This window comes from Hemicordylus capensis, chromosome 4 (assembly GCF_027244095.1).
Source record: "Hemicordylus capensis ecotype Gifberg chromosome 4, rHemCap1.1.pri, whole genome shotgun sequence".
Lineage (NCBI taxonomy): Eukaryota > Metazoa > Chordata > Lepidosauria > Squamata > Cordylidae > Hemicordylus > Hemicordylus capensis.
In genome coordinates, this window is record NC_069660.1 from 3,953,940 (window position 1) to 3,978,730 (window position 24,791).

Here is a 24,791-nt window from a genome sequence, read left to right on the forward strand (position 1 = left end):
GAAGCCAGCAAAGCCGCTGAAGAGCCAGGGAGGGAAAAGCAGGGGTTGGAATACTCTGCCCAGAGTCAGCTTGTCACCATGAGTAGAAGATGCAGACAGGGTTCAACCAGAGGGGCACCCTAGGGAATTTTGCAGCCTGGACCTAGAGGCCTTCCCTTGCCCCTGCCACCCTGCAAGATGGGTAATTTTGGACCCTGGACCTAATGGGCTAATGGGGGGCCCTTTGCAACATACGTTGTGTGTGTGTGTGATGCTTCATTGGGACCTGCCAAGCAATCAGAAAGAACTCAAGAAGGTAAGCCTACTGGACAAGCACGAGACCACTTCTATGTTCGGTACAACATGGGTCACCCCCTCAGTATAATGTATTAAAATGGTCATCAGATCTGACTTGACCAGGGATGGCCAACCAGCAGTCTGCAATGCTGTTTTATCCACTCGTCAGCAGTGGTCCCTCTGATTTTTTTCATCTGTGTGCAGAATGAGTTTTGTTCTGGGCGGCAGTATCAAGGCAGTGTGTGTGCCCCTGCATTCAGAGTGGGGCCTTCCGGATTCAACCTGAGTGGGATAAAAAATGAACCGAGCAGACATCCAAAACTTGTGAGTGCACACACATGTGCACACACCTTAGAAGGAACAGTGCTCATCAGTAGCATGCAAGCCCCAAATTACAAGTATGGAATGATAAAATTCAGCTCACAGCTTCACTCAGAAGGAAACTGTTTTCAAAAGCTGAGAGACCAAAACCAGCCCACCACAATGACAACCTATTGGGTTTTCCATGCAACGTATTTCCGACTACAGAGCCCTTATTGATAGGCAATCCTAACTTTATTCCAGCAAGCTGAGGGTCTTGGGGGTGGGGGCGGGTAGCCAGAGGTAAAAAAGAAAACCCACCTGACTCCCAAGGAGCAGTGTGGAACAACGGGGAAAGACCCACACTCCCTCTGTAAGGAGAATCTCGCATAGACAGGAAGGAAGCAGAATGCCTGGGAAGCAAGAAATGTCTGGGGGACTCCCAACCAGGCGCGCCTTTTTGTTTTGTTTTGTTTTGTTTTTCCTTTATGTTGTGGGGCAGGGGTGGGGAAATTAGGGAAGTGGAGGAGAAGGGGAAAGAAGCATGACGGGGAGGGAGGCAGGGAGGGAAGAGGGTTGGGAAGCCAAAGAGCGTGAGCCGAGTCGGGGTGGAGGGGGGCGTGAGGGGAACCATGGGTGCCATCACCTCTGCCTACAACCTGCTTAATCCAACAACGCTGCTTCCCCCTCCGACTGCAGCCGCTGATGTCTGGGGTCGGGCTTGGGGGGGGGGGGGTTGGGGGGTGGAGAGGTGTGACAGCTGCCAAGGCTGTTGTGGAAGCCGGTGGCCACTGGCAGCACACCCGGCCCTCTCAGCCCCAACCTGGGGAAGGGTGGCGGTGTGGTGTGGGCACCTCTGGGTTCAACCGCGCAGTGCAGAATCTGAAGCAGTTGCCATCCACAGTGTGTGCATTCCACCAAGAAAGAGGCAATGCAACGAGATATGAGCGAGGTTTATAGAACCATTCGTGGTGGAGAAATAACTTTTTCTGACCAAGAAGCTGGAAGCAAGATTCTTGCTGCTGCTGCTGCTCTTGGCAGAAGTTTAGGCTTGATGATCCCATAAGGGATCTTTGAGCTCTCTGATCCTTTAATGCCTCTGGCTGTAACCTTTGCCAGAATTTAGAACACTCTGCGAAGATTGTGCTGGGAGAGAGCAAGAAAAGGAGGGAAATACACACTGTGGAGGAGAGGGAGAGGCAGTGGGGCAGAAAGAAAGGAACAGGAGGCTGTGGGGCCTAGCATACACCCTGTCTGGCCAACGGAAGGAATGTAAGAAAAGTCCTGCAGGGTCAGGCCAAGTCGGGGACACTTAGTCCAGCACCCTGTTTCCCAGGGGCCAACTAGATGCTGCTTCTGAGAAACGCACATGAAGGACATGAAGGCAACAGCCTGCCCCCTCACATCGTTTGGCCTCCAGCAACCAGTATTCAATGGTAGACTGCCTTGAGCATGGAGGCTCCACGGATGACCTCCACAAAACCTCCCTTTGGTTTATCTACCCAATCTTTTCAAAACATGTTCCTCTGCAAGCCCTGAAGGACTAGAAACTTGTTTTTCTGGGAGTTTTTCCCAATGAAAGCTGAGATTCTCTAGGCATCAAAACCACATGACATGCACAGCACAGTGTTGGGTATATTCACACACTCTGGGCAGGAAGGCACTGAGAACACAGCACAATGTGCAGGTGAGGAAAGGACTTACCTCCTGGCCTTCCTTGGAAGCGTCCTTGGAATTGTCTTTCTTCTCCTTCTCCTTCTTCCCCTTCATCTTGCATGACAGTGTTTCTAGGCTGTCATCATCTGAACAAAGCAAAACATTGCCCTGAGTCAGCCGAGTCAACAGGAAGGTTTAGGACTGCTCCTGTTCTTCCTCCCGAACGTGCCACAGCCTCTGGAAATCTTCCCATTCAGAAGCGTTAGGCAGCTTCACACAGGAGCTCCGGAGACCCAATGCTAGGAACCCCTAGCCTAGCAGAACAAACTGGAACGTCACGAAGCTCCTGAAATGCACCCCAACCCCAACATGCCAGCAAGCCCCAAGGCCTCTGGGGATGGAGCCATAGTTCCATAGCAGAGCATCTGCTTTGCAGGCAAGCGAGACACCAGGCGCAACGCACAGCATCTCCAGGCTGGGAGAGGAAAGACCGACAGCCGCGAATATTGACAGACCACGTGCCAACAAAAGTTCTCAAAGCAGATGCATAGAAAGAAAAACGAAGGAAGGAGTCAGCCCCCTGTCCCCAAAGGGCTCGCTCTCTAAAAAGGAGCATAAGATAAACAGCAGCAACAGCCACTGGAGGTATGTGGTGCTGGGGTGGGCAGGCTGGGGAGGCCAGTGGAAGGGCCACTTTAAAAGGCAGTTCTGTGCTCAGTTATCAGGAGCTACTCCATCTGAAACCCTGGAGGAACGCTGCCAGTCCATGCAGACACTACTGTGTCAGTCAATACGGGGCCTGACTCAGCATCAGGCAGCTTCATATATTCAGCTACTGTTCCCTGAGACCATGTCTTGCTAATGCAGCCACATCACCCCCTCCAGGAGCAGAGCATGGGATGTTGGCTGCTCAACACTGGTTCCAATTTGGCCAAGTAGCGAGGAATTCCACTGGCCATGGCTTTATAGAAGGGGTGAGAGGTCCCTGCAAAAGAGACACAAAGGGACCTCCTTGGATGGCCAAGTAACAACAACAGCAACACAAACACACATACACACAGGGGATCATCCTACTGAGCAGAACTGCTATGGGAAACACAGTTCTGCCATGGAAGCTGCAACGGCCCAGCTGGTGTCCCCCCACACAAGGGACGGGGGTCTGCTTTTCAACACAGCCGGCTTCTCCATACCCCCCAGTTCTTCCAAGAAGCTCAGTGTGGCATTAATGCCGCCACCGCCTCCTCCTCCTCCTCTCACCCTCTCAGCAACCCTGCAGGGTAGGTTAGGCTGAAGGAGACTGACTGGCCCAAGGACCCAACTGGCACTCACTCTGCCCACCCCACCCCACCCCACCCCACCCCACCGGCTCCACCATTCCTGGGAGCTGCCAGGACAGAAGAAGGTGAGCTTTCCCCAAGGTAGGCACCTGTGTTCTTCCTCTTCCCTTTGACTTCCAAAGCTGGGTCGCTGGTCTCTTCAGCAGGGTCGCTGCAGCTGCCATTGACCAAGAGCACCTCTTCAGCATTGTCCATCTCCCAATTGATTTCCTTTTCCCTTTTCATGTTCGCCTGCAGAACAGATTTTCAGAAGAAGAGGGACTTCAGCTAACACGGGCGCAATATCGGCTGGTTCAAATGCTGCCCAGAACCTCAGTTAAAAAGCCAGGCTCTGTGCGGCAACATCTCTGACCCTCAGGAGCACTCGTTCCCCCACCCCATCCCCACACAAGCATCCGCTGCCCTTCTCGGTTAACATAAACCAAGCGCAGTTGGGAGGAGAGCTGGTCTTGTGGTAGCAAGCATGAATGGCCCCCTTTGCTAAGCAGGGCCCACCCTGGTTTGCATCTGAATGGGAGACTACATGTGTGGACACTGTAAAATGTTACCCTTAGAGGATGGGGCTGTAGTTCATTGAAAGAGCACCTGCCTGTTGGCATGCAGAAGGCTCCACATTCCCTCTCTAACATCTCCAAGATCGGGCTGGGAAAGACTCCTGCCTGCAACTTTGGAGAAGCCGCTGTCAGTCTGGGTAGACAATATTGCTGAGCTAGATGGACCAAGGGTCTGACTCAGTATATGGCAGCTTCCTGTGTTCCTATGGGATGTCCCAATCCAACAATCTCAGTCTATTCTAGCCTACTTACTTCAGATAAGCCAAGATCTGCAAGGTACTTCAGACCTTGGGCACAGAATTCAGTTTATTTGAAGGCATCTTGGCTTTTTACGAGGAAAGAAACTTCCAAGGTTCTTGCACTTTTGAAGGCCAAGATCAGCTTCACAGTGGTGAGGTCTAACAAACCCAGCCAGGGAATGCCCTGCATGAATGGATCGTGTTGGCTGAACACCTGTCCCAAGTTCCTCTGCCACACACGGAGTTTTCAAGGCAGGTGCTCAGAGATTCCTCGGCAACAAAATGATGTGAGAAGGGTCCTCTGAACGTATAAAGGCTGAAGCCCACACAGGGCTGGGAAGACGGGCTGGAAGACAGACTCAGTCCCTGTCACCTCCCTGGGTGCACTTCGGAAAGCAGCTGTCCCTGACCCACAGCTCCATCCCCAGAGGAACCGAGGCAGCTGCCTGATCCGGAGTCAGACGAGGGGTGTGCTGTGTCGAACCAACCGAGCACGGGGAGCAGTGGCTGTTTCCCTGGAGCTTGCAAGGCTCAGACGCCACCGTGCCACCAACCCTCTTGCTGCCTTCATTGCTTTGCTTTGCTTTGCTTTTCAGCAACAGAATCAGTTTCCCCCCATTCCAATAGAGTGCAAGCCAGAGAAGCGGCATTCATCCAGCGGCAGCAGCGATCTCTCTCAATCCATTTTGTTGGTTTGTTTTAATTCTTCAAAAATCAGTTTCGGTTACATCTCTCCCCCCCCCACTTTGTTATTGTGTCATTGTCACGTGATTGTTGTTGCTGTGTGGTTGGACTGCTTTTTAGAAAAACCTTCCTTTCTCTGTGGCTGCCTTGCAATGGGCTCAAACGGAGAGCCTAAGGAAGGCTCCACCACTGGCTCTCTGTCTGCCACAAGTTTTGGTTGTTTCCAAGAGGCCTGCGCTTGTTCCACAGCTTGGAAAGCCAAGAGTTTTTAAGAGATGATACAGAGACAGATCCTCGGCGGCAGCTGCTTCGGCCCCCGCCTGCCCCAGCCCAGCCTCACTCAGAGGCTGAGACAGACACTGCAGCAGCTGAGCAATGCCAACCCAGCTGGCCGCGCAGCATATTCTCCTCAGCTACACACTGCGGACTCTAGAGAAGGCAGAGTCTGGTGCAGGCAGCACTCCAAAGGCCTCCATTTTCTACATTTTCCTCATCTGTGGCAACTCTTGAGGGTGCTCTTGCTAGGAAGGATCTTGTCAACCCCGTCCTCCCCGACCCCGCAACCTGGCCTTAGCTCACCTTGCCCTGCTTTCAGCTCAGTCAGCTGAATGCAAGAGGGCCAGGTGGCTGAGGGTTTCCATGTGACGGGATGCCCACTAGGGCCAGGAAAAGCTTGCCTTCCCTTCCCCGCCCTTTGTGGGCAGCTTAGCTCCCCCCACAAAAAAAACAGGTCGCAAGTCAGCCTGGGAGGAGGATTGAACCAGCTACTGCTGTTTTTAAAATAATAAAATGGTGATGATGGTGATGGTGATGATGATTAGGGGAAAACAAGCCACTATGTGCTCAATATTTGCACAATATAAGTGGAAAATCAGACATCACCAAGACCTGGCAATGGCTTAAGAATGGCAACTTGAAGAAAGAAACAGAGGGTTTAATACTGGCTGCACAAGAACACGCACTAAGAACAAATGCAATAAGAGCAAAAGTCGAAAAGTCAACAACAAACAGCAAGTGCCGCCTTTGTAAAGAAGCAGATGAAACAGTGGACCACCTAATCAGCTCTTGTAAAAAGATCGCACAGACTGACTGACTACAAACAAAGGCATGACAAGGTAGCAGGGATGATACACTGGAACATCTGCAAAAAATACAAGCTACCTGTACCCAAAAATTGGTGAGACCACAAAACTGAAAAAGTGGTAGAAAATGAAGATGCAAAAATATTATGGGACTTCCGACTACAAACAGACAAACATCTGCCACATAATACACCAGATATCACTGTAGTAGAGAAGGCCAGCTCTCCTCTCCCAGCCCTCCTTGGAGATGCGGCCAGGGATTGAACCCGGGACCTTCTGCATGCCAAGCAGCAGCGTCTCTAGCGCTGAGCCCCCCGCCTCACCCTAGCCGAGGCGGCAGGCCTTTCACGCTCCAGGGCCCTGCAAAGCCAGGTTCTCCTTCTCCCGTAGAGATGCCAACAAGTCCCCCACAATCCACTGCATGTTCCTTCCCTGGGGCACAACAGTCTCCCTGACAAAGGGAGGAACCAGGGGGAAGAATGCCTGTGTTTGTGTCCCAGGCGGGGCAAAGTCTCCAGCAGCTGTCGGTTGAAATCCCATTGATCCCACACATCTGCTCCCAGACCAAGAGAAAGAAGCGGCTGGGAGCTGCCCAGGCATGCTGGCCTTGGCTTCGCAGCTCTCAGGCCTGAAAGTCCCGCCTGAGGCGAAGGCAGACAAGAAGTGGCCAGTGGGGCTTTGCTCCTGAGGCAGGCCTCATGGGGAACATGGACATGGGGCACACTCCCCCGCCCCAATCTATTTCAAGCATGAGGTCTCCACCAGGGAACATGTGAGAGCTGGTGTGGTGGTAGCAAGCAGGACTTGTCCCCTTAGCTAAGCAGGGTCCGCCCTGGCTGCATCTGAATGGGAGACTAGAAGTGTGAGCCCTGCAAGAGATTCCCCTGAGGGGATGGAGCTGCTCTGGGAAGAGCATCAGAAGGTTCCCAGTTCCCTCCCTGGCGGCATCTCCAATGAGACAGGGCCTAGAAAGACTCCTGCCTGCAACCTTGGAGAAGCTGCTGCTAGTCTGTGAAGACAATACTGAGCTAGATGGACCCACTCAGTATATGGCAGCTTCCTATGTTCCTATGAAGTATTCCTAAGGAAGACAGTGCCCCAGAGCACCTGCAGAGTACTTTTCTCAACACAACCACCTACTACATGTCTTGGATTAAGACAGTCATGAACTAACTCCTGCCAGGGCATGTTAGAGAGGGGTGGAGGGAAAGCCAAACTGCCATCAGGAATTCATTCCAAGGCCCCTGGGACCTCCAAGTCCCCAGCCACAGAGGAGGTTGCCTGATGCTTCTCTGCATGATTCCTAGCTCTGAGGGTTGCCGCTCTCCAACCAGCCTCCGCTTCAGAATGAGTAACTCCACCACATCAATTTGACTCAAGCCTTTACTGACTCATAATGCAGAGGCACAACAGAGTGTTCAACTTGGCCCAGAACCTGGCTGTTGTGTCTGGGCATCAGTCCTTCTTGCTCTGGGTTTTTCCCATCCCAACCAGGCGGTGCACCCAAAATAAGGTTCTTAATTTGCCCTGGTGGGCTCTAGCAGTGGGAGGAATGTTTAACCAAAAATGGCACTCCTAAAACAAAGATCACTGACATACTCGTATTCAAAATAATAAATGGTTGAAAATGTGACATATGAAAAACCAGGATATGTGAAACATGGGGGGGGGGGAATCAGACAATGAGGCTATTCTCAATTAGGCTATTCTAAGGGAGCCTAGCCCAATTTTGTATGACCGTGAGAACCACCGGGGGGCTTGCAGCCGAGCCTGGTCTCCCCAAAGCCGGTAACCCGCTGAAATGTCCCTCCCCTTAGCCAAGGTCAGCAGAGCAAGAGCTCCGCTAACCCGGGCTTTTTGATCGTGTGTTGCTGTGGCATGGGTCTGCGCCGTGGCAACTCATGAGTAGACCCCTGACCGGGAGGCTTCAAATTTGCGCAGGGCATGCTGGAGCTTCCGGGGGCCACATGGCCCCCGATCTCCCCAGCCCCCACCGGCTCTGTAATGGAGCCGGCAGTCATGTGGGCGGCCAATCCAGCCGCCCAGGGCTGCCTCCCTGCTCGTCTGCAGGGACAGCAGCCTAAGCCCGCTCTCCCCGCTAACCCTGATCGTGAGACCCGCCTCAATATGATTATAAAGTATAGTCCTATTCAGACGATGAGCCCTTTCTCACGGTTGGTGAGAAAGGGCTATAGGGTCCACAGGCGGGGAGCCTTACAAAGCTGACCTCCCTGAAGACCATCTGTTCCTGTTGGTTGGGCGGGCGGAGCACCTGCCCAGATGATTGCTGGCTGCTGCCGGTAGCTGGGAGGATCAGGGTGGCGGGACACACATGTCACCCAACGGAACTCCCATAATGCACCATACAAGGGTGGCTCCAGAGGCAGGTTTGCTGCCGAGGTGCCACCAGGACCGGGCACGATCCCAGCAGTTCTCACATGCAGGCAAAACCGGGCTTGCCTTTGTTAGCTCGGTTTTGCCTGCAGGTGAGAACAGCCTCATTATAGTGTGCCTGTGTTCAGATGTCTGGGCACACATACATGTTTTTGTGTGAATGCCTGTACCTGCATTCGTTTTAAAAGTGAGTCTGGGTCCAAGCCCTCTCAAATGCAGGCTAAAATAAGAACGGAACTGCTGTGGATGTGTTCAGCATAAGACATGAATAATACCTGTGCTTGCAGACAGATCTGTGCCTGGGTACACTGTACACAGACCATACCAGTGTTGAACAGAATGTGTGAAGAGGGCTTGTGTGACCTACAAAAACTTTATAAACCAATGGATTCATAGGAAAGCACATAAAGCTGTTTTATAATACAGAGGAAATGCAAACAGTCCCCACTGAATATCAATTTATAAAAATTAATTCCCTAGTAACCTCAAAATTAAGCCCATAATATAAATCTAAAGACTAGATTAAAAATAAGGATTTGATATATCTACCAAATCCTCTTGAAGAGTTCAGGAAAACTAAGGAAACCTTCTTCCATGGAAAAATAGCCCATTTAAAAATATTTTCTTTAACAAAAGTTTGGTTTTCTTAGAAAAGGTGAGAGTGCCCAAAAATGTTTTTAAAATAAAATAAAACACATCAAGACAAGGGGAAAAAAACTCATGAAAATAAAATACATGAAAATAAAATAGTAAAATGTAAAATAATCTCTAGTAATGCTGGTAAAATGAAATAAAAATAAAAGTATAAACTTTACTTTTAGTGCATCTTTACGGCAATTATAAAATAATGTGTATAAGGCAGAGAGTACTGTATAAAAAGGATAAAAGAAATATAAATGGAACTCTTTTAGATGAATGAAAGGGGCAAAGGAATAAGAAGATATCCATGAAAAATTAATTCAAGCTGAGGGTGGAGGTAAATAAATTAATTCCCGCAGAAAATCCAAACTGACAGAAGAGAGAGAAGAAAAGTTTCTTTTCCTGTACTAGAGGTCCAAGAAAGTCATTTCTCCCCTGTATCAAGAAAGTCTCAGGAAAGAAAAGATGCATGGTTTAGGAAGGAAAAAATAATATTCCCCAAGGCAGAGGCTATGGCAGGTTTTCTGCTTGTATTTTTGTATCTCAAAAGCACTCCCCTCTCTCTCTCTCTCTCAGGTGTTTTAACTGGCTTCCCTATCAAACTGACTGTTTTCATGCAAATTCAAAAAAATTATGTCTGCACTGCTTAACGGAAACTTGAGATCTTTCACATGACAAATCTTTCATCAAAGTACTCCTCTCTTTGTCCTTGGATGTTGTCTGGGGAGACCTGTCAAATCTGAATGAACCCTGGTGCGGGCTTCTATCAGCCCGGACACGGAGGTTCCGCATAGCTCCTTGCTCCCAACAGATCTCTGGTCAAGGCCTCTTCTCGGGCATATTTACAGATGCCACGGCCTGCCATCCCTGGCGCACAAACATGTGCTCTTCCCTCCCACATTCCAGTGTTAGCATGACAAGGCCCACTGTTGTTCCTGCCAGTCAGCCAAATATCTCAAGCTACAGAGTGAAACTTGGGCTCAGAATGACCATCATTCCTTGCTTGGCTCTGGCCCAGGGCAGCCCAGTATGTTCCAGCACAGCAGAAGGCCTTCCCACCACACCTGTGGTCCAAAACAGGACCCACCTTAGAGCATTCCAAACAGAAACTCACGCAGAGTATTGGGTGTGGGCCCCTCTGAGGGGCTTCTTACTCTCGAATGTATGAAGTTGCTTTATCTTGAGTCTGACCATCTGGCCTAGCACAGTCTGCCTGGACCAGCAGCAGCAGCTCTCAGATGGGGGTCTCTCCCACCCTTCCCCTCAGTGAATAGGAACGTGGCAAGGAGGAGGAAAAGCTGCTGCGACTGGCCTGCCAACACCACAGCATCCCACTACCACTCCAGGCACGGCGGTAGGGAGCCATCCGCTTGCCCCCATCCTCGACCATCAAGTTCCCACTCCCTCCCAATTCAGGTGAGCTTTGGAAGGTGCCAGGAAACTAGGGGGAGGGCAGCCTGTGTGGGGCTTGCCCAGGGCCTCCTGCAGCTTGACTCTGTTCCTTCATTTCCTCATCTCTGTCCAGGAAAATGCTTCACCTATTGACTCTCTGAAGAAGCAAGATGGAAAAACCATTGGCGTTTTTGAACTGTGGTGCTGGTGAAGACTTTTGAGGAAACCACAGGCACCCAGGAAAACATCTCCGCTTCCTGCAACGGCAGTCCACACTTCCCCATTGCTAGCTGAGTGTTAATTCAGTGCCAAGCTTGGTCTGGCTGCAGCCATGGAGCCGTGAGCCTGCTTGCTTGCCCCGGTCCACATGGAAAGGTGGCCTGCAGCATCATCCGTATTTGTCACTTGGGTGTAACCTGCTCTCCAAACTCAGTGGCTTCCAGGAAGGAACGGGGAACAGGTGCAGACCGAAACAAGGAGACCGGAGGTTTGTTGGAATGGTTTCAGAACTCAACGAATGAATCACGCCGGAAGAGGAGAAAATAAGTGTGTTACGCTCTGGGGGAGAAGAATGAGCCACCTGCTTCCAGGAACCGTTCAAAGCAGCTTCAGAGGCGAGATTCATATTCTCTCAACTATCCTCTTTGAAAAAGGGAGGAAGCTGTCCTACTCAGTTTCTGCCTTCCTCATCACTGATTTAATCAAAACCAGGCCGATGGATGCCTGAGAAAGGGCTATGGCCGCCCAGCCAGCTCTGGAGGAAAGCACAGGCACAGGCGTACATGTCCCCACCAGCAAGCCAGCCTGGGATGCCTCCCAACTCCTCCCACTCTCTTCAGCCTTAATCCCACACTTTTGTCCTCACAGGGCTGCCTGCAGCTCTGACATTCCTAGGGATGCAAAGATAATGGGCTGCAATTCAGCAGTCCTGGCCCAGTTTATTTAGTTGGGGCTTGCATGAGGCAAGAAAAAGAGGGGTTCAGGTAAAGAGAAGGAGGTGAGCACAGAAGCAAGCCAGCCCAGACCCGGCCCCCTCTGTACTGCACACACACACAAGTAGCTCAGATCATCCCTTGGTGAAGAGGTGACCTCTTCAGTTATTCCGGGCTAGAATCCAGAGTGGGATCAAGCGGGCCAAAATAACTGAGTGAGAAATGACTTTTGGACCAAAATCTAGCTCACACAAACCATGGCGGCAATGGAGACCACTGTTCAGACAGAACAACCAACCAGGGTACGAGGATGGTCCTGCACAAGCCGGATCCTGCAGAAACCTCAGGGTTGCACAATCCCCACCCCTAGCCCGCTTCCTGCCGTGCACCTGGAGACAGACAGACGGCTTCTGCTTTCACTTTTCAACTAACTACAGCCATGTGGTTATATCCAAACCTGAGGAACTGTGTTTCAAACTATAGTCACAATAAACCAGGATCAAGCCAAAGTCTGATCCTGTGGTTTGTTAATGTCCTGGTGTGTGAACTAACCACCCATTGAACAAACTACAGTTCCCCAAGTTCAGACATAATAGGGAACTCTGGCTACTTGGAAAGGGGAGCTTTTGAACTCTTCCTCTTGCACCCGGAGGAGGAGGAGGAGAGAGAGAGCAGAGTGCTCAAGGCACATTTAGGCTTGTCCGCAATAATTTAAACCAGGCCCCTAAGGAGAACAGGAGTGGTGCTGCCCCCAAGAGAAACTCTTTTCTTTGAATGTCTGCCTCTTTGTGGCTGGAGCGGAGAGCATCCACAGCAGCGGTGGCATCCTCCTGGACCTTGCCCAAAGGGTGCACCTACGGTTTGGCCCACAGACCAGGAGCAGGTTAGTCAAATGCATTACTTTTAGAAACAAGCATTGTTCAAGGCGCCGGTAGAATATTTCAAAACTGTCATGGGATCATTTTGCTTCACTGCTGCAGTTCCTTCGCTAACCATTGGTTGATTTCATTGAGATCTTTGCACGTGCATTTGGTCACCCACTGACAGCCTCTGCTGCTCCCCTGTAATGCTCCAGAACCTCCTTTGTCTGAACTAAAAAGAGGTAGATTCAGGCTGCCCATTTGGAAGACTATCCAAAATGTAAGAATACACCAATGGCTCCAACCGCCTAGGAAGATTGTGGGATCTCCTTCTTTGGGGGCTTCAAAGAGAATACCAGACAAACCTAGGGGTGTCTTCATTGTACGCTGACCTGCCTCAGGGAAGCGGGTGGGGTGGGGTGCCCCTTCGTGAACCCTTTCTAACCCTATGCATCCCACACACTCTCCCAATCCCATTCCTCATCTTTCCACTGCCCCTGCTGGTCACTGTCTGCTACAGCACCCTCAGCCAGGATTGAAAAGAAAAATTCCCACTAATTCTCCTAGATTTATGTATAACCAACCGACACTTTCTCTTCAGAGCTTGTGAAGGGGAGATGTGGCATTACAGTGTATAGCACTTACAGAGTTAAAGGTTTAACATGTGAGGGCGTGGGGTCAAACACAAGAGCTAAAACCTTATCAGGGCTGCTTGCTGGGGACAAGGTTGGATGCAAAGTTCCCAGGAATTGGGAACTGTGCAGGGAGAACCTAGATCTTGTATGGTAAATACTCTCCAAGGCAGCATTCATCAAAATCGGGTTCATCTTCAGAAACCTTTGCCTTCAGATGAAGATAGATTGACACAACCTATATTGAGAGAGCGAGAGAGGGAGGGGGAGAGGGGATGATGATGATGATGATGTGGAAAATAGAATGGGAGTCCAAACCCAGTAGGAAGACATGTTAGTCCTCTGCAAGCACTTAATTTGTGATTCACACAAATGTCAGATAAATGGCTTGAGAACCATTCTTTTCCAAATATAACAATGTTAAATTAAAGGAGTAACTTTGTGTTTAAGTTGACAACTTTTTAAGGCTTATAAAGATGTGAAGGAGGTCTATGGAAGGAAAGGTGGTGCTGTGGTAGCAAGCATGAATTGTCCCCCTTGCTAAGCAGAGTCCACCCTGGTTTGCATTTGAATGGAAGACATGTGAGCACTGTGAGATATTCCCCATAGAATGAGGACAGAATCCCTTTCAGTGGATTTCAGCTGCAAAAACTACAGGGGGAACCAGTGCAGCATGAGTTGTGCAGTCAGAGACATGAGTTTGGGTAATAGAGAAGACTTCCTTGGGAATGTGAAGGTGTCCCCCAAAAAAGTGCCACTTCACCTCTGCAATCACTTGGGAAGTTCTTTTGGACGGCTCTCTTGGTGCACCCATCCATCCTTCATCTGTAAGTCACCCACAGTATGGTAGAAATCCTGGAGATTTTTTTTTTTTTTTTCACTGCAGGAAAAACAGGTCTCCAGGATTTCTTGAGGTGAAACTGATTTGATATGGAAGAAGTTATTTTTCAACTAAAAGCTGCCAAACTATTTTCCTATACTTATTTTCTTCTCCTGGTATTCTGACCATTGCCACTACTACCACCACCTCCTCCTGAAAAATACTGTCAGTTTGGGATAATGTTTGCTTTTTAAAGAAATTGTCTTGATGACTATAGGCTGCTGCCTCCAGACTCAAAGGCAGGATGCCTGAGTACCAGTCGCAGGGGAGCAACAGCAGGAGAGAGGGTTTGCCTTCATCTCTTGCCTGTGGGCTTCCCAGAGGCGTCTGGTGGCCACTGTGTGAAACAGGATGCTGGGCTAGATAGGCCTTCTTAGGCCTGATCCAGCAGGGCTGCTCTCATGTTCTTAAATGAAGCTGCATTCACCACTGGGGGGCAAATATTTAACATAAGTGATGACCAGGAAATGACGTGCAACTCAAAATTGCTATTGCATAGAAAACCAAGGAGAACGGCGAATTCCAGCAAGCACATCTTCCTAGATTTTTCTTCTGCCTCTTCTTAGTGACCACCTCTCCCTGGAATTAAATTATTTCCTCAAGTCCACCAAATCCACCATTACCAGGACCAGGGGGTGGTCTAAAGCAGACCGGCTCAACTTAGGCCCCGCAACTATTTTTGGACAGCAAATATTCCATAATTCCCAGCCACAGTGTCCAAGAGCCAAGGATTATGGGTTGCAGGCCAACATCTGCAGGAGGACCAAAGTTGAGCAGCCCTGGTGTAAGGGCACACAATACAGCCATCTTGCTGGAGCTAAGCAGGTTTTTGTGTGATCAGTTCCTGGATGGAAGACCTGTATAATATATGCCACCTTTGGGGATGGGGCTGTAATTCAGTGGTAGAGTATCTGCTCTGCATGCAGAAGGCCCCAGGTTCAATCCCTGGCAGCATCTCCAGGTAGGGTGTGGATTGGGAAAGATCTCTGCCTTAAAATTTAGAGAGATTTTGCCAGTCAGTGTAGACAATACTGAGCTAAATGGACAAATGGTCTGACTCGGTATAAAGCCTGTGTTCCTATGGATTAAAGGTAAAGCTGTGCTGTCGAATCAGTGTTGGCTCTTGGCACCCACAGAGCCCTGTTGTTTTCTTTGGTAGAATACAGGAGAGGTTGACCATTCCTTCCTTCTACACAGTATGACTGGATGCCTTTCAGCACCTTCCTATATAGCTGCTGCTCGATAGAGGTGTTTCCCATAGTCCGGGAAACATACCAGCGGGGATTCAAACCGGCAACCTCTGGCTTGCTAGTCAAGTCATTTCCCCCACTGCACCATATTAAGACAGTTAAAATGATCATCTGGAGGCATGGGTGTCTGGGGGAAATTGCCCTACCGGGATTGAGCCAGTTTCCATTGAATTCAATGTAGCATACTCCCAGAGAGGGGGGTATTGGGCTGCCCACCCCCATGCCAGAAAAAGTCCTGCAGATGGCCATGTCTGGACGAGAAAGGAGGCCTTCTTCTTCTTCTTCTTCTTCTTCTTCTTCTTCTTCTTCTTCTTCTTCTTCTTCTTCTTCGTCATTTCTGTGTGCTCCTCTCTTCTTGCCACTTCCCCATGTACTTCCAATGCTGACTTTAGAAACTCCTTCTCCCCCGCCGAATCCCCACCACACACACACACACACACACCATAACTTCCCCTTCCCCATCCATTTGCTCCTGGAGACAGGAAGTGACCCAGAAAAAGGAGAGTGCACAGTTGACTGGGGTGAGGGGCAGGGAATCTAGTTTTGTTCTACAGTCTGAATGAATCTGATGGGTCTCTGTTCATACTGTGGGGAAAGCCACCCACCCCCAGACACACAACACCCATCACTGGCTCTGCTAGGGCAGACACTTCCTCCTTTCAGGGTGGGGGATTCACAGAACCCAACAGCTAACATCTCATTAAATTATGCAGATCACTAACTATTAGGCACAGGTGCTTAATCTGGGCGGTTTGTTCTGAGACCAAATTAACTGAGCTTTGAAACAGAATTTCAGAATTCTTTTTGCAAGGAGAGATGGGAAGCTAAGCAGGGAGTGGTAGGATCCCAGCAGAGGAAATCAGCAGAGGGAAGTGATCAGGCTGGAGAGTGAAATGGAGTGGAGCAGGTTAATGGAAATAAAACAGTCTCCGGGATCCAGACGTACCAACCCTACTCCAAACACATGCCTGCTCAACAGCAACAGCACCCGTGTGGCCATCCCATCTGCCATGGAAGATGTTGCCATCTTTTGCCCCAGACTCAAAGGCTCTCTGCTTTATCTGTGGTTTCCTATAACCCTTGTAAATCACATAAACCACAGGCAAATCTAAGCAACAAAATGTCACAGTTCTCATTTTCCCTCACCAGCGTTATCAAGATGTTCTGAGGTTGGTTGCAACATAACTGCCTTGGGATTGTTATAATGAAAGGCGGTATATAAGTTTAACAATAAATAAATATAAATAACAGTGTAGACCACAGACAACTCAACATGGTGAACGCCTGAAGAGATGGCAAGAAGACTAGTGAATGTGGACAGCCATCTAATGGACACTATCAACATTCGCTAGTGTAACTCTTAACATTTTGGGACATTCACCAAATGCATGAAGGTTAGCAAATGTTCCCTGATTGTGGATGTTGTGTCTATTCTAGATTCCCTTAACGTACATCTGAATATACAGTAAAGCCACAAAATGTCATCATACATATCCCCTGATTAATCATACAGATATGTGAATCATACAGATATGTCCCCTGATTAATCAGGGGGCACAACTTCATGAGTTTCCACATATTATTTGAGCATTGGAAGAGTTCCTCTTGTCTCTACAGGGGAATACAAGTGAATCCGTCAATAGGGGAATATACATGCAAAAGGTGTGTCACAGGTAAAGTATGTGTGACCATGCATAGAAGTTGGAATCACTGAGAGCAGTGTTACTAGGGAACCTGCCTCTAAAATTCCGTCCCTACTGTAACCTGTGATAGTGGGTGGGCAGAGGGTGAGGGAAGCTTGTGTAAAAGATGCAGAAGGTCCTATATTCAATCCCCAGCATATCCAGGAAAAATTCACATGTTAGCAATAGCAATAGCACTTAGATTTATATACCACTCTATAGCCGGAGCTCTCTAAGCGGTTTACAATGATTTAGCATATTGCCCCCCCCAACATTCTGGGTACTCATTTTACTGACCTCAGAAGGATGGAAGGCTGAGTCAACCTTGAGCCCCTAGTCAGGATCAAACCTGTAACCTTCTGGCTACAGGGCGGCAGTTTTACCACTGTGCCACCAGGGGCTCATTGTTAAAATGGCCATGTGATTTGTACAGGGATTTTATAATTCCTGAAAATTATAATGTGGTTTCCTGAAAAATGCATCAGAAGGGGGGGTGGGATTCACTGTTGCATACTGATCAATTAATTTCCTAGCAGGAGAAGTTCTGGGACATAATCCTGCTCAACAGGAAAGCGTAGAGGGCAGGCCAGCTCCAGGTTTTGTGGGGCTCTCAGAAAGCTGCCCCCACCTGGGCTCCCTTCTGGTGGGCTGGGAGGAGTCTGTCACACCCAGTCACAGAGGTGGATTTGGGGACCAGCAGTGGACTCTTCTGAAGGCTCAGAGAGGCCACCCGCTGATCCTACCCCCTGACACAACCTCACCACTGGGATCCATCATAATCTTGGGCTGGCGTTGGGAAGTTCGCCATCAAGCTGTTGGTTGATTTTAATTATATCTTGATTTCTTATTGTGTGTGTGTTCATTGTGGGACTGACATCTCTAACTGGCTTTGTTGTTGTTGCTGCTGCTGCTGCTGCTGCTGCTGCTGCTGCTGCTGCTGCTGCTGCTGCCGCTAGCACCCCTCCAGCTCTTGGGGAAGCAGCAGTACACATTTTGGGAAAGAAAAGAAAATCACACATTATTTAGATCGCTCTTGAGAGACGTGGTCTCCACTCTTTTTTCAAACAGGAGCCTCTCTGGCAAAAATAAATACCCTCCAGTGTTTGTTCTGGTTCCCACCGTGCTGACCTCTGCACAGTGCTGCACTTTCCCCTGTGCCCTCTGGGAGAAACTAAGACCTGTTGAGCCCCAGGGCCAACCTGGACGGTGTGCAAGGAGCACAAAAATGCACAGTCCCTCCCTCGCCAGACTTTCCCCACAGAGCTCAAGGAGGAGCGAGCTGCAAAGCTGAATACTCTGCACAGCCCTCCTGACAGCACTGCGTGCCTGTGGTGCAGTGCGTGTGTGTGTGGGGGGGGGGTGTTCAGCTTCAGACAAAACTTGGCACAGGCCAATCAAATGACTAGTCAGGAAGCCACATTTGGGGCTGATGGGAGCCACCACTGGCTGGCTCCCAGGCCTTGCAATGAAGAGCCCAGCTTTTGAGTGTTCCGAGCTTTTTGCCTAGGTTTATGGTTATCGAGTTGCATATGCCACTCCAGCTAGAAACCTCCAGGAGCAGTAATGACAGTAAATCATAACAAAGTTGTAATAAATTACAGTAAAGCCATTACAATAAAGTACCACATTATAAACAATCCTGCAGCAGAGACCACAGAAGCTGAATTGTCTCATTCGTCCTTACAGCAGTCCTGGAGTGTAGGCCAACAGGATCACCACCAGGTTACAGAGTGGGGAGAAAGCCGGGGCTGCACTGGCCTGCTAAAGCCACTGGGGGCATTTGCGGCTGATGCAAGACTTGAGCTCCACCTGGTCTGAGTCACAGCTCAGCCAATAATCCCAGCTTGCTTCATTGTAGTTACTCAATTGCGGAGAACTCTCTACGTGCTCAGAGGGACTATCTTCCAAATTATGGCTCTGAGCTCTGTGTTGCATTTAGCATTATACCTTTCTCATCTTCCCAGAATGCAGTATGGAACCTGGTCCTCTCTCTCATCTCCCGCCATCAGCTTTAGCTTGGCTTATCCATGGAGCTTCCCCAGACCTCCCCCAACACATTCACAGTTCCCAGACTCACCTCCCTGTTCTGCCAGAGGATGTGGCTGGGTTTCTAGCAGCCCTCCCAGCTTCCCTTCTGCGCCCTCTTTCTTTAACTGCCTGAAGGCCCCAAGGGCCAGGAGACTTCTGCTTCATAGCTCAGCATTTGTCGACTCAAGACCCACACCACCTTTGGATAGCAGGATGTGCTGGTTTCAAGGCAGCCCAAAAAGATACCATCTCAGCAAGGCTCCCACAGACTTGCCCCCAGTTGGGATAACCCATCTCTGAAAGACTAGACCCAACTGCTCACATGCTCCAGATCTCTTCTTCAGACTGAGGCATACAGCTTGAAAGCCTGCCTACAACTGGTCCAAAGTCAATACCCAAGGGGCAGAGGGAGGATTGTTCTGCTCTGTCTTGTGGGTTTAGGAGGGCCAATTCAGACATGCATTTTGTGGTGGGACTGCAGCAGGGATCACAGCCAGGCGCCGGCACACACACACACCCAGTGGCAGGCTGCTTGCACAAAGCAGCTTCCCATGTGGAGGCAGCGATTTCTGCCACAGCAATCCAGTTTTTCTCAGCACTGCAAGTGGTTAAAACCAAACCAGGTCTGTGAGGAGCTGCTCCACAAACCACACCGAAAGCTGACCGTGGGGCTGGTTCACAACACACATCGCTTGATGAATGCAAGCACCATGGGTGGATGGACCACCATAAGCATAAGATCCCAGGAAAACTATTTTTTAATAATAATAATAATAATTCAATTTCTATACCGCCCTTCCAAAAATGGCTCAGGGTGGTTTACACAGAGAAATAATAAATAAATAAGATGGCTACCCTCCAAGGCAGGGCTTTGCCCACAAACTCTGCTCCCACAGGACAATGCCACTCACCAGGTATACAGTCACCTAGTTTGGAGAAATCAAGGGATGTTTAGGGGCCTGTGTGAATCGAGCCATCCCGGGGCAACACACACTACTAGGCAAATGCATGAATTCAGAAGATCATACAAAACAGACAAGTTCCCACAGCAGTCCATAAATCCAGGGCAGCAGGAGTGTTCAGTGGGTGGACTTGTGTCAGCAAGCTGCAGAAGTAACCCCTCCTGTGTCCCCTCCCCTTAGCAATGTAAGCTAAGGGTTCTCAAACTGGATCCCCAGATGTTGTTGGACTACAACACCCATCATCCCCTGCAACAACAGCTTTGAGCTAATCTACCAAAGTGGAACACCTGGGCTGCAAGCTGAGAATTTTTCAATGTTTCCTTTAGTAATTTCATACCATTTTGCTCCTCAACCCAGTTCCAACTTGGGTTAGACCCAACAGACACATGGCAATGCCTCTTGGAAAGAATTGCCATTTTTCAGAGGGCTGCCATTTAGTTTAAAAGGTGCTTACCATCTGCATTCAGCCACTCACATATGTAGCAGTAGCATGCCACCAGTGGACCTGCCCAAGCCACAGAAGGCTGGCCTGCTAATATCACTCATGAGTGGCCCAGCCCATGTGGTAAGTCATTTTAAACAAGATGGCAACACTTAAATCATGGTGTAACTATAATAGGGCCAGGGGAGACAGTTGTCTGGGGGCCCACTGCCTTAGGGGGCTGCCCAGAGGCAAGTCACATGACTGACTCCCCCAGCCGCGCACCCGCCCGGGCTTCCTTCAGTTGTATTCATCCTCCGAAACTGATGTGAGTGTTAAGACCTGGAGCTACCAGAACAGCACGTCTTTCTCTAGGACCATTCAATGACTTGCATCGTCCACAATTTACAAAACCTTTTTAAAAATAATTTAGGATGGTGTTCTATTGTGGCACATAGGGGTGTGTGTGTGTGTGTGTGTGTGTGTGTTTTTTGTTACCACTATTCAGCCTCATGTAAGATTTCTTTACTTCATGAGCTGAGCTTCAGTGAGGGTAGGTGCATTTTAAAATCTTGTCTCTGGGCCCACTCCAACCTTGCTACACCCCTGACTTAAATGCAGACCAGGTCCTTCATTTTCCCTTCATTAATATATAATTAACAAAATATACAGCCCAGATTACTGAGATTATGTAAATTTCCCCATAAACAAGACACAAAAGCATCCTCTTAAAACACCTTGGTTGGGTGTGTTGTGATTTCTCATGCCACATGTGAATGAAAACATGGTTAAATAATCAAGAGTTAAGGAAACCATGCCAGATGATCTTGAAAATGTACCCCAAAGAGTGTTGAGATTATTCTCATTGTCTTCGTTGGCTGCAAGATCAGAACCAGCTGTTTGTCTAGTACAATTATCATATCAATACATTTATTAGAGGATAATTACAGACCATGCAAGTATGATCTTATTAATTCCACACACTGATTGCAAAGTGTGTGGAATTAATAAGATCATACTTCCTTTCAACCACTTCCTGCAGAAAAAAATCCCACAAAGCACAATGGAATTGAGGTTCAAGGAATTTTTTTCCTGAGGAGTACAAAGTGTGTGGGATTACTCAGGGAGTACACGATTTACAGTAAGTTCCTTAGTTATCCTAGGAGGGATGTGTTGCTGTGGGAAACAACCAGGATTCTAGCCATCCCATAATACCCTTACAGAACAACTTTGCCTCAAAATTTATTTATAAAAAGTTTTCTATCCCACTAAATCCTTCTAAAGGAGCTCAAATGGAGTAACAAAAATCATACACAATGCAATAAATGGCATTAAATAACCATTTTTGAAAAACAGTTTCCAAAGCAGCAGATCAAAAGCAATTTAGAGAAGGACTTAGAACAGATCAAAGACCTGAGTAAACTAGAAGGTGTTCAAAAGTGGACCACAGGAAAAACCACAGGCTTGGCCAAATGGACCATGGGAAGTGTGTGTGTGTGAGCCAATAACACTTCTGTGAACCTTTCTTCCCAGAAAATAGCCAATTCATCATATAATGTACATGGGAACATAGGAAGCTGCCATATACTGAGTCAGACCCTTGGTCCATCTAGCTCAGTATTGTCTTCACAGACTGGCAGCGGCTTCTCCAGGGTTGGAGGCAGGAATCTCTCTTAGCCCTATCTTGGAGATGCTACCAGGGAGAGAACTTGAAGCCTTCTGCTCTTCCCAGAGCAGCTCCATCCCCTGAGGGGAATCTCTTGCAGTGCTCACACTGTTAGTCTCCCATTCATATGCAACCAGGGCAGATCCACCCTGCTTAGCAAGTGGGACAAATCCTGCTTGCTACCACAAGACCAGCTCTCCTCTCCTAAAAACACCATGTGCACTGTAGGGAATATTGTTTGTTCGTTACTTGAAAAAAAATTCATGTTTGCTGACGTTAATGTTTTTTAAATGTATCTTTCTAGATTAGGGGCTCTCAAACTTGGGTCCCCAGATGTTGAGACTGCAACTGCCATCATCCCCAGTAGCCACAGGCCGCTGGGGACAATGGGAGTTTCAGTTCAGCAGCATCTGGGGAGCTCAACTTGGGACTCCTGATCTAGCTCGTTTGCTGATGAAGAGCCTTCTGCAGGAAACACTTTGGGATTGAAAGCACACTTCTTGGACCCTGGAAATCTTCTTCTCCTCCACCTCCTGGATGCTTTTGGTGTTCCTACTCCCAAATCTCTGCAGGGTATTTGCAGGCCAGACTCTTCTGAGGCGCTGAGTCAGAAAAGCAGGATCTTGCTGGCCCCTCTTGGGATTGGCTAGGATACTCAGAGGAAGGGAGGGGAGAAGGCTGCTGTTGTTTCCCTGGTGTGCAAACATGCTTTGATGATGCTTACCAACATCAAAGCACTGGGGAAGGATTGCAGTCGCTCAGGAGAGGAGCCCCTGCTTTGCCTGCAGAAGGTCCCAGGCTCAGTCCCTGGCAGCATGTCCAGACAGGTCTGGGAAAGACCCTGCTGGGCCCGAAATCTTGGAGAGCTGCTGCCGCTTAGTGTTGGCCATATTGGGCTAGCTCAGGAGTGGGGAACCTTGGCCCTCCAGCTGTTTTTGAACTACAACTCCCATCATCCCCAGCCACAAGACTTTGGATGGTGGGAGTTGTAGTTCAAAAACAGCTGGAGGGGCCAAGGTTCCCCACCCCTGAGCTAGATGGATGAATGGTCTGACTCAGCAGAGAGCAGCTGCATATGTTCAATTCCCACTTGAAGATGTAGTTGGTGGGATAAAGAAAGTGGGTGTGAGGAACCTATCCAGGAGAACCAACCAGTGTTCCCTCTAATAGGGATTCCCAGATGTGGTTGACTACAACTCCCAGAATCCCCAGCTGCAATGACTTTTGCTTGGGGATTATGGGAGTTGTAGTCAACAACATCTGGGAATCCCTGTCGGCGGGGGGGGGGGGACACTGGAACCAACATTCCTACTTAGGAGCTGTGTGTGTGTGTGTATGCAAAAATGCATGCAATTTGTGCCCATGTGACCTGGAGCTTGTTCCCTCATAAGTCTGCTCAGAAATAAGTCCTGCTTTGTCCAATGGGCCTTTACTCCCAAGGAAGAGGATGTAATTCACAAAAATCCCTCTGCCATGGACTCACTATTTGGCCTCAGACAAGTCCCTCTCAGCCTCAGTTCCCCTTGTGAAGAACCGACCTGCCTGGCAGGACTGTTGTAAGGCTGAACTGTATAGTCCACAGATCGCTTCGCCAGCTGAGGACATGCTTTGCAAGCAGGACAATGGCTGCAGCGAGGATTCACACACACACACGCACACGCACACGCATCCAGACTGAGGAGCAGCTTCCCCTGGGCGAGGCTGCAGCAGGAGACCCAGTCAATGTGCCCCGGGCTGCTGCGTGTGAGGATCGCGCAAGCCGATGGCCATCTCCTTGGGCAGTGACTCCGGTCCTCCTCAGCGGGAGACTGACCTCTGAGCCAAGGCTCGGGCTGCACGCCCCCTCCCTCGGCATGGCTGGCCGCTGCCCCCGACGATCCCGGGTCGTCCTTGAGCAAACAGCAGGAGGAGGCCGGCGGGGGCGAGCACGACCCCCGCCGCCGCCGCCGCTCACTCATTCATCCATCCGCTCGTCGCCGCCAGATCCCAGCGCGAGAGACCCACGCGGGTCCGCCTCCCCCTCGCCCGAGGGCAGGCAGGCAGGCAGGCGGAGCAGCCCCTCTTCGCTGCCGCCCCCCACGCCAGCCTGTCCCCGGCACTGCAGCCTCGCCTCGCCACGCGCCCCCAGCCCCGAACGGGAGCTCGCCCTCCCCGACCGCGGTGCCCGCCTGCCCCGGCCTGGGCGCCGAGATCCGGGGGCGCGATCGCTCCCTCCGCCCGCCGGTCCCCCGGGGCGCCCGACGACTGCAGCCTCCCGGCCAGCTCCGCCAGCTGCCCTGGGGCTCGGGGGCCGGTTGCGCCCCGCGCGTCCCGCGCTCACCTGGGCTGCTGCTGCCGCCGCCGCCGCCGCCGCCGCCTCCGCTGCTCTGCCCGCCCGATCGCTCGCTCGCCAGGCGTGACTTTTTTTCCCGGGTCTCGAATCGGAAACTGACAAGCCCAAAACTACGTTTACTTGGCGGATTAACCCTCCCGGCGCTGCTGCTGCTGCCGCTGCCTGCCCGGGCAGCCCCTCCTCCTCCTCCTCCCTCTGGGGCAGGGCAGGGCTGGGCAGGGGGAGGGGATCGGCAGCCGCGCACATCCCCCACCGCACGCTGATGCCTCCTCCTCCCCCTCCCCGCACGCAGCCGGCCCCCCGCCCCAAATCTCCATAATGCTCCCGGGCCGCCAGCTCCCCTCCCTGCAGAAAGAGGCGGCTCTCTCCGCTCTCCAGGTGAAGGCGCTTCCCGGCGCGCCCAGACCCCCACCCCCCACAGGCAGCCAGACCAGAGCCCCGGGAAGAAGAGTCCGGCTCCTCCGGCCCCCAGGGCTAGCGGGCGAGGCGGCGGCGAGGGGACGGGACGGGAGGAGAGAGACGCTGCCCTGGCCCGCCAAGGAGCTTGCACGCCGCCCTCCCGGGACGGGCCTTGCCCAAGAGGCTGGAAGCCG

At 50.4% G+C, this 24,791-nt stretch overlaps 1 protein-coding gene across 1 annotated transcript in view; it reads right to left on the reverse strand.

The window, feature by feature from the left end:
* DNMT3B (DNA methyltransferase 3 beta) overlaps window positions 1-24,376 on the reverse strand; it is a 62,827-nt gene extending 38,451 nt beyond the window's left edge. Inside the window, exons 1-3 of the mRNA XM_053244876.1 lie at window positions 24,187-24,376; window positions 3,659-3,800; window positions 2,281-2,378 (exon numbers count right to left, since the gene is read on the reverse strand). Of these exons, the coding sequence (XP_053100851.1) occupies window positions 2,281-2,378; window positions 3,659-3,794 (234 nt within the window). The 5' untranslated portion in view covers window positions 3,795-3,800; window positions 24,187-24,376. The remainder of the gene's footprint in view (window positions 1-2,280; window positions 2,379-3,658; window positions 3,801-24,186) is intronic.
* Window positions 24,377-24,791: the final 415 nt, after the last annotated feature.